The 15,787-nt window shown below is 37.4% G+C and overlaps 1 protein-coding gene across 2 annotated transcripts in view; it reads left to right on the top strand.

Moving 5' to 3' along the window:
• ZMYM4 (zinc finger MYM-type containing 4) overlaps nucleotides 1-13,870 on the top strand; it is a 174,630-nt gene extending 160,760 nt beyond the window's left edge. The window contains exons 28-31 of one of the 2 annotated variants that reach the window (XM_082661835.1): nucleotides 870-1,118; nucleotides 6,777-6,812; nucleotides 10,402-10,531; nucleotides 11,400-13,870. In XM_082661835.1, coding sequence (XP_082517961.1) covers nucleotides 870-1,118; nucleotides 6,777-6,812; nucleotides 10,402-10,531; nucleotides 11,400-11,607 — 623 coding nt within the window. In that variant the 3' untranslated portion in view covers nucleotides 11,608-13,870. The remainder of the gene's footprint in view (nucleotides 1-869; nucleotides 1,119-6,776; nucleotides 6,813-10,401; nucleotides 10,532-11,399) is intronic. The other variant, XM_082661836.1, reaches the window with a different exon arrangement.
• The last annotated feature ends 1,917 nt before the right edge of the window (nucleotides 13,871-15,787 follow it).

The raw sequence follows: 15,787 nt of genomic DNA, 5'->3' as shown, positions 1-15,787 counted from the left end.
AATCTGTGTTCATGGGTAGCCTTCCAGGAATAGAATGCAGAAGCAGCAACAAAGAGGATTGGGGAGAGAACGTTAGGAAAGACCTGTGTTTACGGGGTATCATGAGGAAGGTGCATTTAAAAGTATACTTATTATTTTTTTTCTGACCTCTGATTTTCAAGCAAAATCCAGATAAGTTATCGTGAAGCAATCGCTCTTAATATAAATTTAAAATAAGAAGAGATAGGAGAGAGAGAGAGCTCTATCTGTCCTCTAAAGATATTAGACAAATAAAACTGAACCAGTTAACAGTAAACAGAATGATCTCAAACAGGAGTCTGCAAACTGCAGCTCACGGGCCAGATCAGGCCTGCTCCCTGTTTCTGTATAGTACATGAGCTAAAAATATTTTTTACATTTCTAAATAGTTGGGAAAAAAAATTAAAGAAAAATATTTTGTGGCCTGTGAAAATTGAATGAAATTCAAATTTGTTTCTATAAATAAATTTTACAAATAGCCACACCTATTTGTTTATGTATTGTCTACACTTCCTTATCTTTTACAACAACAAAGTTGTTTTCAAAGCCCTCATGGCCCACAGTGCTTAATATGTTTACCATCTGGCTCTTCACAGAAAAAGTTTACCAGCCCCTGGTCTAAAATAACAATAGATTAAAACTGTTTCAGGGGAGTGCTCACAGTGTCTGCTTCAGTGGAATCATCTGCCCTTTTCTTTGCAGTGCTTTTTCTATTTTTCTGTATGAGGAAGAGGGAGAAAGAGAGGAACAGTCTTTTCCTTAGTATCTTCCTGTCTGAGGATTAGAGAAATTACTTAGTCCCATTTAGCAGGAGCTTAGGACTGTTTCTTTTTCCCCTTTCTTCTGTTCAGGTTACATGTTCTCTCGCATTGAAGAAGAGCATTTGTGGGAGTGCAAACAGCTGGGCGCTTACTCACCAATCGTCCTCTTGAACACCCTCCTTTTCTTCAATACCAAATACTTTCAACTAAAGAATGTTACTGAGCACTTGAAGCTTTCCTTTGCCCATGTGATGAGACGGACCAGGACTCTGAAGTACAGTACCAAGATGACATATCTGAGGTTCTTCCCACCTTCACAAAAGCAGGAGACAGAACCAGGTGTGTGGTGGAGTTTTTAAGTTTCCTTTCTTTCATTCTTTTTTTTTAATTGAAGTATAGTTGATGTACAATATTATGTTAGTTTCAGGTGTGCAACATAGAGACTTGACATTTAAATACATTATGAAATGATCACCATGATAAGTCTAGTAACTATCTGTCTCCGTACAAAGTTACTCCAATATTATTGGCCGTATTCCTTATGCTGTATGTTACCTCCTTGTGCCTTATCTTATAACTGGAAGTTCGTTCCTCTTAATCCCCTTCACCTGTTCTGCCCATCCCCCACCCCTCTTCCCTCTGGCAACCACCAATTTGTTCTCTGTAGCTGTGAATCTATTTCTGTTTTGTTTGTTCATTTGTTTTATTTTTTGTATTCTACATTTGGGTGAAATCATACGGTATTTTTCTTTTTCTCACTGACTTATTTCACTTAGCATAACACCCTTTATGTAGTCACAAATGGCAAGATTTCATTCTTTTTTATAGCTGAGTGAATTAAACCATTCTGTTGATGGACACTTCCATATTTTGGGTATTATCAATAATGCTGCAGTGGACATAGGGGTGCATACATATCTTTTTGAATTAGTGTTTTTGTTTTCTTTGGGTAAAAAATACCAATAATTGGAATTGCTGGATCATATGGTAGTTCTATGTTTAATTTTTGAGGAAGCTACATACTGTTTTCCACAATGGCTGCACCAGTTTACATTCCCACCAACAGTGCATGAGTGTTCCCCTTTTTACACATCGTTGCCAACACTTGATATCTCTTGTCCCTTTCATGATAGTCATTCTGACAAGGGTGAGGCGTTATCTCATTGTGGTTTTGACTTGCATTTCCCTGATGATTAGTGATGTGGAGCACCTTTCCCTGTTTCTGTTGGCAATCTGTATGTCCCTTTGGGAATGGCTATTCAGATCATCTGCCCATTTTTTAATTGCATTTTTTGTTTGTTTTTTGGATATTGAGTTCTCTGAGTTCTTTATACATTTTGGATATTAATCCCTTTCCAGATATATAATTTGCAAATATCCTCTCCCATTCAGTAGGTTGCCTTTTCATTTTGTTAAGGGTTTCCTTTGCTATGCAAAATCTTCTTAGTTTGATGTGGTCCCATTTGTTTATTTTTGCTTTGGTTGTCTTTACCTGAGGAGACAGATCCAAAAAAATATTATTAAAACCGATGTCAAAGTTTCCTGCCTGTGTTTTCTTCTAGGACTTTTATGGTTTCAGTTCTTAACGTTTAAGTCTTTAATCCATTTTGAGTTTAATTTTGTATATGATGTGAAAAAAGTGGTCCAGTTTCATTCTTTTCCATGTAGCTGTCCAGTTTTCTCAACTCCATTTATTGAAGAGTCTGTCCTTTCCCCATTGTATATTCTTGCTTCCTTTGTCATACGTTAATTGGCCATGTAAGCATGGGTTTATGTCTGGGCAAGCTATTCTGTTCCATTGATCTGTGTGTTTGTTTTTGTGCCACTGTCATACTGTTTTGATTACTATGGCTTTGTGGTATGCAGTTGACCCTTAAACAATACGTAGGTTGGGCCACCAACCCTACTCACAGTCCAAAATCCGCATATAATTTTACAGTCAGCCCTCCTTATCCACAGTTTCACATCTGCAGATTCAAACAGCCATGATTGTATAGTACCGTAGTATCTAATTATTGAAAAAAATCTATGTATAAGTGGATCCACGTTGTTCAAACTTGTGTTGTGTAAGGGTCAACTGTAGTTTGAAGTCAGGGAGTGTGAACCTCCAGCTTTGTTCTTCTTACTCAAGATAGCTTTGGCTATTTGGGGTCTTTTGTGGTTTCATATAAATTTTAGGAGTATCTGCTCTATTTTTGTGAAAAATGCCACTGGTATTTTGATAGCATTGCATTGAATCTGTAAGTTATTTTGGGATGGACATTTTAACACTATTAATTCTTTCAATCCATGAGCATGGTGTATCTTTCCATTTATTTGTGTTGTCTTTGATTTCTTTCATCAGTGTCCTACAGTTTTTAGAGTACAGGTCTTTCACCTCTTTGGTTAAATTTATTCCTAGGTGTTTTATTATTTTTGATGCAATTGTAAATGGAATTGTTTTCTTAATTTCTCTTTCTGATAGATGGTCATGAGTGTATAGAAATGCAAAAGATTTCTGCATATTTTGTATCCTGTAAAATGTACTTACTGAATTTATTTATTCTGATAGTTCTTTGGTAGTGTCTTTAGAATATTCTGTATACAGTATCATGTCCTCTGAAGATGGTGGTGGTTTTACTTCATCCTTTCCAGTTTGGATTTTTAAAATTTCCTCTTCTTATCTGATTGCCATGGCTAGGACTTCTAATACCATGTTAAATGAAAGTGGCAAGAGTGGGCATCCTTGTCTTATTCCCAATCTTAGAGGAAATAGTTTCAGCTTTTCACCATTGAGTATGATGTTAGCTATGAGTTTGTCATACATGACATTTATTATGTTGCGGTATATTCCCTCTGTAGCCACTTTGTTGAGAGTTTTTATCAGAAATGGATGTTGAATTTTTTCAAAAGCTTTTTCTGCATCTATTGAGATGATCTTGTGCTTTGTATCCTTCATTTTCTTAATGTGGTATATCATGTTGATTTGTGAATATTGATCCATCCTTGCATCCCTGGGATAAATCCCACTTGCTCATGGTATACGATCCTTTTAATGTATTGTTGAATTCAGTTTGCTGATACCTTGTTGAGGATTTTTGCATTTGTGTTTATCAGCAATATTGGCCTGTAATTTTATTTCTTTGGTGTCTTTGTCTGGTTTTGGTATCATGCTGGTCTTGTAGAATGAGTTTGGAAGAGTTCCTTTCTCTTCTATGTTTTGGAATAGCTTGAGACAGATAGGTATTAACTCTTCTTTAAATGTTTGGTAGAATTCATCTGTGAAGCCATCTGGTTCCAGACTTTTGTTTGTTGGGAGTTTTATGATTACTGATTCAGTTTCATTACTGTTCATGTTTTCTATTTCTTGCCTGATTTAGTCTTGAAAGATAGTATGTTTCTAGGAATTTATCCATTTCCTCTCGGTTGTCCAATCTGTTGGCGTATAGTTGTTCATAGTAATCTCTTAAGATCTGTTGTATTTCTGTGGTGTCAATTGTAACTTCTGTTTCATTTTTCATTTTATTTATTTGGGCCCTCTCTTTTTTTTCTTGATGAATCTGGCTAAAGGTTTGTCAATTTTGTTCATCTTCTCAAAGGACAGGCTCTTTTCTATTGTTTTTTAGTCTCTGTTTCATTTATTTTCATTTTGATCTTGATCTTGATCATTTCCTTCCTTCTGCTAATTTTGGGTTTTGGTTGTTCTTTTTCTAGTTCCTTTAGGTGTAAGGTTAGATTATTTGAGATTTTTCTTGTTTCCTAAGGTAGACCAATATTGCTATAAATTTCTCTCTTAGAACTGTTTTTGCTGCATCCCATAGATTTTGTCTCAAAGTATGTTTTGATTTCCTCTTTGATTTCTTCAGTGATTCATTGGTTGTTTAGTAGCGTGTTATTTAGACTCCACATATTTGTTTTTGCCAGTGGTTTTCTTTTAATTGATTTCTAGCCTGGTACCGTTGTGGTTAGGAAAGGTGCTTAATATGATTTCAGTTTTCTTAAACTTACTGAGATTTGTTTTGTAGCCTAACATGTGATCTATCCTGGAGAATGTTCCATGTGTACTTGAAAAGAATGTTATACTATTTTGGGGTGGAATGTACTATTTATTAAGTCCATCTGGTCAAATGTGTCATTTAAGGCCAATGTTTCCTTATTTATTTTGTGTTTGGATGATCTGTTCATTGATGTAAGTGGAGTGTTAAAGTCCCCTACTGTTAGTGTGTTACTGTCACTTTCTCCTTTTATGTCTCTTAATATTTGCTTTATATATTTAGGTGCTCCTGTGTAGGATGCATACATATATACAAGTGTTTCTTCTTATTGTTGGACTGATCCCTTTATCATTATGCCGTGTCCTTCTTTGTCTCTTTGTTTTAAAGTCTGTTTCATCTGATATGAGTATTGCCACCCCAGCTGTCTTTTCATTTCCATTTGCATGGAATATCTTTTTCTATCCCTCTTGCTTTCAGTCTGTGTGTTTTCTTTAGATCTGAAGTGAGTCTCTGATAGGCAGCATATATATGGATCTTATTTTGGTATCCAGTCAGCCACCCTCTGTCTTCAGATTGCAGCATTTAGTCTATTTACATGTAAAGTAATTACTGATAGGTACATACTTATTACCATTTTGTTCACTGTTTTCTGGTTGGTTGTATTGTTCTTGTCTGTTTCTTTTTCTCTTGCTCTATTCCCTTGCGATTTAATGGCTTTTTAGTGTTATGTTTGTATTCTTTTTTCTTTTTCGTGTGTATATCTATTTTTTATTTTTTGCGGTACGCGGGCCTCTCACTGTTGTGGCCTCTCCCGTTGCGGAGCACAGGCTCCAGACGCGCAGGCTCAGTGGCCATGGCCCACGGGCCCAGCCGCTCCGTGGCATGTGGGATCTTCCCGGACCGGGCACGAACCCGCGCCCCCTGCATCGGCAGGTGGACTCTCAGCCACTGCGCCACCAGGGAAGCCCTTGTATGTATATCTATTATTGGGTTTTGGTTTGTGGTTATCATAAGGCTGTTACATAACAACTTGTGTATATAGCAGTCTATTTTAAGTTGATGGTTGCTTAAGTTTGAGTGCATTCTAAAAGTACTACATTTTTACTCCCCCCCTCACCTTTTATGTTTTTGACATACTTTACTTTTTAAAAATTTTGTATATTCTTTAATAATTATAGATTATATGATCTTACTACTTTTTTAATCTTCATACTAGGTACATAGGTGGTTGATTCACTACCTTTACTATATGTTTGCCTTTACATTGAGATTTTTTTTCTTCCATAATTTTCATATTTCTAGTTATGGCCTTTTCTTATGTTTAAAGAAGTCCCTTGAATGTTTATTGTAAGGTCAGTTTAGTAATGATAAACTCTTTTAGTTTCTGCTTCTCTGGGAAACTTTATTTCTCCTTTAATTCTGAATGATAATCTTGACAGATAGAGTAGTCTTGGTTGTAAATTTTTTCCTTTCAGTATTTTGAACATCTCATGCCATTTCCTTCTGGCCTGTCAAGTTTCTGCTGAAAAGCCAGCTGATGGTCTTATGCAGGCTCCCCTATATGTAACTAGTTGTTTTTCTCTTGCTGCTTTAAATATTCTCTCTCTATCTTTAACTTTTGACATTTTAATTATAATGTGTCTTGGTGTGGGTTTCTTTGGGTTCATCTTGTTTGGGACTCTCTGTTTCCTGAAATTGGATGACTTCTCCAGGTTAGTCAAATTTTCAGTCATTTTTTCTTCAAATAAGTTTTCTGTTTCTTCTTCTCTCCTCCTTCTGAAGTCCTCATAATGCAAATGTTAGTATGCTTGATGTTGTCCCCAGAGGTAAGCTATCCTCAGTTTTTTTTTCCTTTTGCTGTTACAGTGGGGTGATTTCTACCACTCTTTCTTCCAGGTCACTGATCCATTCTTCTGCTTCATCTAATCTGCTATTGATTCCCTCTAGTGGATTTTTCATTTCAGTCATTGTATTCTTTATCTCTGATTGGTTCTTTTTTATTTTCTTTATCTCTTCGTTGAAGGTCTCACAGTGGTCCTCCATTCTTCTCCTGAATTCGGTTAGTATCTTTATGACCATTATTTTGAACTCTTTATCTGGTAGATTGTCTATCTTTGTTTTGTTTAGTTCTTTTTTTTTTTTTTTTTTTTTGAGGTTTTTGTCTTGTTCTTTCCTTTGGAACAATTCCTTTGTCTCCTCAGTTTTCCTAGCTCTCTGTGTTTGGTTCTATGTACTGGATAGATCAGCTACATCTCCCATTCTTAAAAGCATGGCTTTATGTAAAAGGTATCCTATGAGGCCCAGTAGCACAAGGCTGCATGTACCCTCCTGTTGTGGCTGGGCCATGATGGCTGTGGGTGTGCTAGTGTGCAGGGCTGGCCCCTGGCACAGCTGGCTATAATGCCCAGCTGTGACTTGCAGGTACTCTGGTGTGCGGGGCCATCTCCTAGGGTGGGAGCTGCTTTTGGAGGGGCTCCAGTACCAGCTGAGGGAGCCTGCTGGCAGTGGCAGGATGGTGGGATGCTTTGGGCTCTAGTGCTCGCTGAAGCCACCTGCTGAGTATGATAGCATATGGAGTTGCTTTGGAGGAGTGTCAACTGGGGTGGATCTGCAGGTGAATCTGGGGTGAGATGTGGAGAGTCATAAATGGTGCCTACCAGCACTGTACCAGCTAGGTGTAGAAGGTGAACAAAAAATCCTGGTGTTGCCCAGTGGCTACATAACCAGAGAAAATTACAAAAGATCCCTGACTCTCCTGCACACACCATAAAATCAGTCAATGAATCTCCTTTACGTATGACCCAGGTATTTTTCAAACCACCTCCTCTGCAATGGGACTTGGAGCAAGATAGTTTTTGCATGTGCCCTTTAGAGTGGAGTTTCATTTTCTTACAGCTCTCTGGACATAAGTCCCACTGGTTTTCAAAGCCAGTTGTTATGGGGGTTTGTCTTTCTGGTGATGGTTCCCCCGAGGCTGGGGAGCTCAGTGGGGTTTGCACCCTTTGCTCCTCAGGAGGACCTCTACAGTTTGGATCTCCTCCCTGCTTGTGGATCCCTGCGCCAGAGGTATGGGTCAGATACCATCTCCACCTCTCCTACCCATCTTAGTGAGGATTTTTTTTTCATCCTTAGTTGTGGAAAATCTTTTCTGCCAGTCTTCAGGTCTTTCTCAGGGATAGTTCCTCTATGTGTAGTTGTAATTTTGGTGTGTTCATGGAAGGAGATGAGCCCAGGATCTTCCTACTCTGCCATCTTGTCCCCCTCTTGTAAGATTGCTATTTGAAGTCAATTTATTAATATTCAAATAGACACATTACAGAAGAGTAATTGCAAATTCTAGACATGGAAGAGTATAGCTTTAACATTTAAATGCTTTTCTTTATTGTCAGGGCCAGGTTAAAGGCTCAACTCAAAATTAGAGGAATCACTTCTATTGTTTTTTTTTTTTTTCCTTGCTGTGCTGCATGGCTTGTAGGATCTTAGTTCCCAGACCAGGTATTGAACCTGTGCCCCCTGCAGTGGAAGCACAGAGTCTTAACCATTGGACCGCCAGGGAAGTCCTGTTTTATTGGCTTTTAAATTAGAAATTCTGATTTAATTGGTCTATAGCCCAGATAATCTGCATTTTAAAACTTCGCAGGGAATTTAAATATAAAGCCAAGGTTGGGAATCACTGATTTAGAGGCAACTGATAGGTCAATTCCTAGTTAAAAGGAACTTGCTTAACTTTTACATCTACTGTTTCTAAAACTTTTTTTTTTTTTTACCAGAGTGCTCCGTCTTAGTTAACGTTGTCAAAATATGAAGGAACTTAAACCTGACCTAGCGTATACTGCCTTCATACACAGTAGAATAATATCAGCAGTGACTGTTTTATTAGAAGGTTTATGGTCTTGCATTCCAAAAACAGCCTATTAAGTAATAGTTTGTTTTTAATATTTAAAAAACTAATGTTATTATGGAACTAGAAATTACATTTATTAATTTTGAAGAAAATTGTAAGTTCTAAAATTCCCCAAATCAAGCTGTTACTTCCTTGGGAAAAGAGTGGAGTATATGTTTTCAATGTGAGAATTTTAAATTACTGAAACTAAAATCTGTAAAGAATAATTGTGATGTTCATTGTTGTGTTAACTTTTTTCTCAGTTGCTCCTTTACTTTATAAAATACTAAGATTATCTTGCTTTTTCACCATGTGTCCATGTCCTCTTTCCTTTATTGTGTTTATATATAGCCCATTTTATGCTCTTAATTGATATTAATTCAGGGAGGCAGAGGCAAGGAGGCAACATTTCTCTGTTTTCTGATTAGGTGCTTTACCAGATTGGTAATAAATTTAGCTTCTTTTTCTGAATGAGCAGCTAGCAAATTATTTAGGTAGTCTTTAAATGGAAAACTGGATGACTTTTGTTTAAGTCATAACTAATACAGGAGGCTGGGGAAAGTTCTGGATCAGTTGTTAAAAGTATCTATAAGAAAAAAACAAGAAAACCTTTTTCCTCAGGTTTTCAGATCCACCTAATACTCTCTTGAAAATTCAATGGAGAAAGTGGGAAAGAAACTACCTTCCATGACTTCACCCTGGCTTCTTTCTTTCTTCTTTTTTTTTTTTTTTTTTTTTTTTTTTGTGGTACGCGGGCCTCTCACTGTTGTGGCCTCTCCTGTTGCGGAGCACAGGCTCTGGACGCACAGGCTCAGTGGCCACGGCTCACGGGCCCAGCCGCTCTGCGGCATGTGGGATCTTCCCGGACCAGGTCACAAACCCGTGTCCCCTGCATTGGTAGGTGGACTCTCAACCACTGTGCCACCAGGGGAGCTCCCCCCCCACTTTTTTTTTTTTTTTTAAGATTTTTTTTTTGATGTGGACTTTTTTTTTTTTGATGTGGACCATTTTTAAAGTCTTTATTGAATTTGATACAACATTGCTTCTGTTTTATGTTTTGGTGGGGTTTTTGGCCGCAAGGCACGTGGGATCTTAGCTCCTCAACCAGGGATCAAACGCGCACCACCTGCATTGGAATGCACAGAGTCTTAACTACTGGACTGCCAGGGAAGTCTCACCCCGGCTTCTTTCTGATAATCCTTGGCCTCTGCAAAATTCTGTTGGTGAAAAAGGGTTTGCTCTTTCCTTATCAAATGGTCAACTTACTGAGAATTTCTTTTCCCAGCAAAGATTTCATTTCTCATAATACTATGCAAATGAAAGAAACTTAAACAGATGCCCAGTGGACACGGGTGCCCCACAGGAGAAATATTTTCAGAGAAAGAGATCAACTTCTGTCTTGATCTCTACTATAGAAGAACATATGGAACCCTTTTTTCTCTTTATTTTGCTGTGGCTTAACAACCCTATGCCTAATAAAATCTCTTAAATTCAGGCTCAGAATTGAGACGTACTCTCAAGCATCAGTGCTTTTTGTCATGCTGCCTCCACTTTGGTGAGAAGGGAAACATAAATTTTACAGGACAGGGACTTTGTTTGATTAACCCAGCACTAATCTGGTGCCTCCATAGGTCCTCAATAAATGTTGAACGAGTGAGTAAGTGAAAGGAAGGGAGAGGGAGTGACTAGAAGCAAAGCTCATTGGGTGTCTTAAGACTCGAAGAAAGACTTTTCTAATACTTTGATTATAATTTCCTGTCTCAAGATAAACTAACTGTTGGCAAGAGGAAACGAAGCGAAGATGATGAGGTTCCAGTGGGTGTGGAGATGGCAGAAAATACTGACAACCCACTAAGATGCCCAGTCCGACTTTATGAGTTTTACCTGTCCAAATGGTAAGTGATTTTCCTCTGAACTAGATATAACACACTGCAAAAAATAGTTAAAATACTATAGATTTCAGAAAGGTAGCTGGTCTGTAACTCTAAACAAGGATTTACTTACAATTTTATTTTTTCCCCATTCTCATATCTGCCTGGATTTTGAACCAAGAAACAAATTGCTTCACCTTGGTAAATTTTTTTCCCAAAAATCTCTTGAAAAGTAAGAATCGCTGCCATTGTTTGATCTTTACAACTGTTACTCAACTTTATGTGATATCTAAACTGCTGTGAATTTATTATTTATATAGAAAAGAAGGGGAAAAGTTGTAGTACTAACTCTATAAATAGGAAAGCAATTTATTTTTAAAGAATTGAAATTTTTTGAGTGGTGTTTTTCTTACAGAAACTTTATGACTTTAAAGAGTTGTAAGATCCACACTAAAGCATTTTTTTCTCAAAGAAATATAATCACTGGGTTTGTTCTTTGATAATGTGTATTGAGTGCTCTTGGGATTCATTCCAGGATATTGGGCACTGAGGATATGTGGTTCTCAGCCATAGTGTCACATGTGAATTGAATTTTTTGTTACTCCTGGTAATGTTTTAAGTACTAAAGTCTGAAAGATTTACACTTTGTCATCTATTAACATTATACTCACTTTCAATCCAGTGTGATTCTTGAGTGTGGGAGAAAAAATACAGAGTTACAGGTTGCTCCTGGAGCATAAATGCCTGTAAACTTGTTTATATCTGTGGGTGCATTGTTTATTAGTCGCAGTATGGAAAAGTTGAGAGCCATTATATTTAAAGAGTAGTTACATATTTCCTATACTCTCTGATCCCAATTTTCTTTCTTTTTCTTTTTTTCTCCTGTGGATAGTTCTGAAAGTGTGAAGCAGAGGAATGATGTGTTTTACCTTCAACCTGAGCGCTCCTGTGTTCCAAATAGCCCCATGTGGTACTCCACGTTTCCAATAGACCCTGGGACCCTGGACACCATGTTAACACGTATTCTCATGGTGAGGGAGGTACACGAAGAACTTGCCAAAGCCAAATCAGAAGACTCTGATGTTGAATTATCAGATTAAAGTGGAAGTGGGGTTCCTATTTTCATACACGTTGGTATGCACCAAACTGTGAATGCATCCAGCTTTGGAAAACGATCTATAAGTCCAAGTCCTCTTGACTTGATTATAAGATAATGGAAAACAGACGACTCGTGAACCACAGTGTGGATGTACAAATGAAAATTGAAGGAAAGAATATGAACTGAGAAATGTTGTTCTTTGGCAGTGATATAGTTCTTAGACATCTTCAGAATGACTAACCAATTTCTCTGAGTGGTGCATAATCTTATTTTGTTTGGGAATAACAAATTGTGGAATATTTTTAAGGAAAACTGTTGTATAAAACTCTACCATAGTAACCTTAGACCTTAGAGAGGTAGCTTTGGAGTGAAACCTTGGCTGCAGTAGGCTACTTGGGCAAGCCCTATGTAAAAGTCAGGGGAGAAATCAGTTCGGAGCTAAGAGTGGCATCAGATGAGGACTGTGGGACCCAGACTTGAAGACCCAATAAAAATATTCAACTTTTTTTAAAAGGTAGAGAGTGAAGTGGTCTTGATTTTGATTTTCACTGCCAAGCCAATTCTGTGAAGGATAGAAGCCTCTGGTGCTTTTGCCATGGGGTCCCTCAAATCAGAGGAAAAGGCCTTCACTGCTGTTCATGCAGTAATGTGTCCCTTTCACTTTCTGGGTCTAGCCTTCTCAGCTGTGGGTCTGGATGTGGGTAAATTAAGTTCAAGGGGCTGAAACTCTGCAAAATGATTATGCACACAGAAAATCTGTGGAGCCCATTAGACCCCAAGTGTCTTGAAATGTTTGCAGAAAACCCACTAAAATGCCCACTTCTCTGGGTGTCAGCCTTTATTGCTGCTGTCTCACAGCATGAGCTGTGGTACACAGAAATGGGGGTTCTCCTTTTGTTTCCATTTTATCCCCAAATGGCAGCTTTTCTCCCATTGTTTTATCTTCCTGTTTCCCAGATAGTTCCTATCATTTTGTCTTTTGCACCAGTTTCTGGAGGCCCTTGTCATTTCAGAAAGAGTCTCTCTCCTTACGCTGGCAAGCCTGTGGGTGATTCCACAAAGACACAGTGTTACTTAGCTATCAGAATTATGGTAGAAGAGGTCCTAGTATATTCCTATATAAAGCATTTGGAAGATGAGCTTGTTGCCCAAAGAAACTTGAAAATAGGATTTTGGGGTTAGGATACAAAGACACTGACTGTCTTTCATATCCACGAGCAGGTCTTCTATAGCATTATTCCAGACTCTAGCTGTTTTAGTAGTTCTCTGAGGATTGCAAGTCCTGGGTGTGTTTGGCATATGGATCTTTCTTCTTCATCTCCATTCTGTTTCTTCCCCACAAAATTTTGAATCAAAGCATTTATGATATTGGCCAGTCACGGAATTTCGTTAGCTGAGGTTAATTTGACCCTTTAATAGAAATGAGAGAAGTCTAAAAAGCCTCCTAGAAACTTTAACCTTGAAAGACTTTACAGTATGTCCCATTTTTCAGATGGGGGTGACAGGTTGTTTTTTGGGGTTTTTTTCAATAAATAAACTCTTTAACTACAATAAAAATTTAAAAGTAGGCCTTTTGACATTGTGTACTTACGGTTCTGTCCCTCTGCCTGTAACAAATTTTGTTTTTGTTACCAAGAACTATGTGAAAGAAGTAAATCTGCCCCAGTTCTGTATGATTAATTCCATCTGTGTTTGTCATTTCTGACTGGAAAACTTCTTACTTCCAGACCTTGTTTGATATGGAGGAAAAACAGTTGGATTGTCTGATAAGTCTGCCAATAAACTATCCAGAAACATCAGGTGTAATAGTCCCCAGTATACAAATTTTATGGTTTATGTAAACACTAATATTTCCCCTTCTGTAGAAAAACAAATATATGGCATAGTAGATAAACTATTGTAAAACACTAGAGAGAAAAAAAAAAATCTGTATCTTTTAATTGCGAACAGCCAATATCCAGGTAAATGGCTGTACCAGGATGTCAATTGCATGTTAGTCCACACAGTTGTCCAGATCCTGAATTAATTCGTAAAAGAAAATATTATTGGTCATTCCTCATAAGCATAGCCATTGATATGTGTGTCTGGTTATTTGCTTTTTAAAATTTTATTAAAATTATGTTAAGTTACATTTTTCCCCCCCAGGGGAGAAAAAATATCAAACAAGAGAAAACATTAAATTATCCATTCTGTTCTTTTTTGTTTTTTAAACACTTGGGTTTTCACCTTGCAGAAACCACAGAAATATTCCCTTAGAATAAAACAGTATATTTGTATTTGATGGGTGAATTATTCCTTTTTGTTATGTCTTGAAAGAATTTTAAATATTTTTTCCTGTTTGACCCTATTGGTATGTATGACCCAACAGATGGCATATTACAAAGAAAGAGAGCATTTTTCAGAAAATTATTTGATTTTTACTCAGTCCAGAAAACATACTGTTTCACTGCAAAACCTTTTCAAATTTTTTTTTCCCATCAAAGACTTGTTCTGATTTTTAATCTATTAACTATATTCAAAGCCCTGAAAGCTAGAAGTATCAAGTATCATGTATATATTTCATTTCAGGCAGACTTTTTTTTTTTGAGATTCACAAAGCTTGCCTCGTTCAACTTGAATCATTTTGAAATCATGAAATTAGAATAAAGAATATATCCATTCTTAAGTATAAATACATATTTAATTTGGGAATGTGAGACTAAGTGGCATTTTCCTTAGACTGTAGAGCTATATTGGTATTGTGCAAATATACCTTCAAATTCCACAGATTGTTTCTATCTACGTGCCCTGTGGCATTCCTAATTTTGTATAATAGGACTTTCCCAAAAAGTTTTAAGTAAAATGAAATTCTGTAAATGAATCCCAGTTTTTCTAGTAAATTCAAATTTTAATTTTCCATGCAAATAGAAAAGTTCGCTATGGTTCTGAGTTGAAATTTTAGGAAAGAATTAAGCAATAATACCCCCAACTCCTCTTGTCTGTCATCATCATAATTTATTATCATCATTGAAAAACTAATAATTGAGAGGCATTGTTACAGAGTGGGAAGATCGGAAGCTTCAGAGCCTAGTCTTTCTACTTACTGTTTGTATATCTTTAGGTAAGTTACCTAACCTCTCTGTGATTCAGTTTTCTCATGAAGTGAGAATAATAATAACTATTTATAACTTGGCACACGGTAGATTTTCAAATGTCAGCTATTTTTTACTTATATGAAAATTCTAGACATATAGTAAAATTTTAAATAAGTGCTAATTCCCGCACTGCAGCCTGAATTTTCACTAAGTTCAGTGCTTCAGATTGTGCAAAACATAATACCCAACATCATCAGTTCTATATATTTGAATCAAATACTTAGAAAAACTAAATACTATATACACTAAATCATAAGTTCTTCACTCATGTGCTTATATGCATATGAACTGTAATCAACATTACAAAAATCCATTGATACACTTCATTGAAGAAGGTAAGAAGTAATACATGGTATATCAATGGATACAAGAAGAGCATGTGATGTAGTTTTTTTTTTTTTTTTTTGGTTTTTTTGCGGTACGCGGGCCTCTCACTGTTGTGGCCTCTCCCGTTGTGGAGCACAGGCTCCGGATGTGCAGGCTCAGTGGCCATGGCTCACGGGCCCAGCCGCTCCGCAGCATGTGGGATCTTCCCGGACCGGGGCACGAACCCGCGTCCCCTGCATCGTCAGGCAGACTCAACCACTGCGCCACCAGGGAAGCCCTTTTTTTTTAATTGGAGAAACTCTTAATCTGTGAAATTTCTTTTACTTGGTAATGGTTATATACCACCACATAGGAAGAAGACAACTGTGCAATATACATCTTCATCCTTCTTCCTCATTACAGAACCCCTGTCCCCCACATTCTGAACCCCTGTAGCTTCCTGGTAAGAGACTCTTATTTTCCAGGCTATCTTGCAACTAGGTGTAAACAAGTGACTAGGTTTTGACCAGTGGGATGGAAGCAGAAATAAATAACAACCAGGCCACATCCTTAAAAGGAAAGAGCCCACCCTCCTCTTCTAATTTCCTCTTTCCCATGCACCAGAATGTAAACATAGCCAGTGGTCGTGGCAAACCAGTTTTGTCTGTGTGGGAAAGGGCAACGTACCTTAAGCACATTAATCTCATGGAGCAGCCACTTATCTCCTGAACTGCCTGCTAC

The sequence above is a fragment of the Grampus griseus genome (genome assembly GCF_964374135.1).
Source record: "Grampus griseus genome assembly, chromosome: 1".
Lineage (NCBI taxonomy): Eukaryota > Metazoa > Chordata > Mammalia > Artiodactyla > Delphinidae > Grampus > Grampus griseus.
The sequence above is the reverse complement of the archived record's forward strand: the minus strand, read 5'-3'. Positions and strand labels throughout refer to the sequence as shown.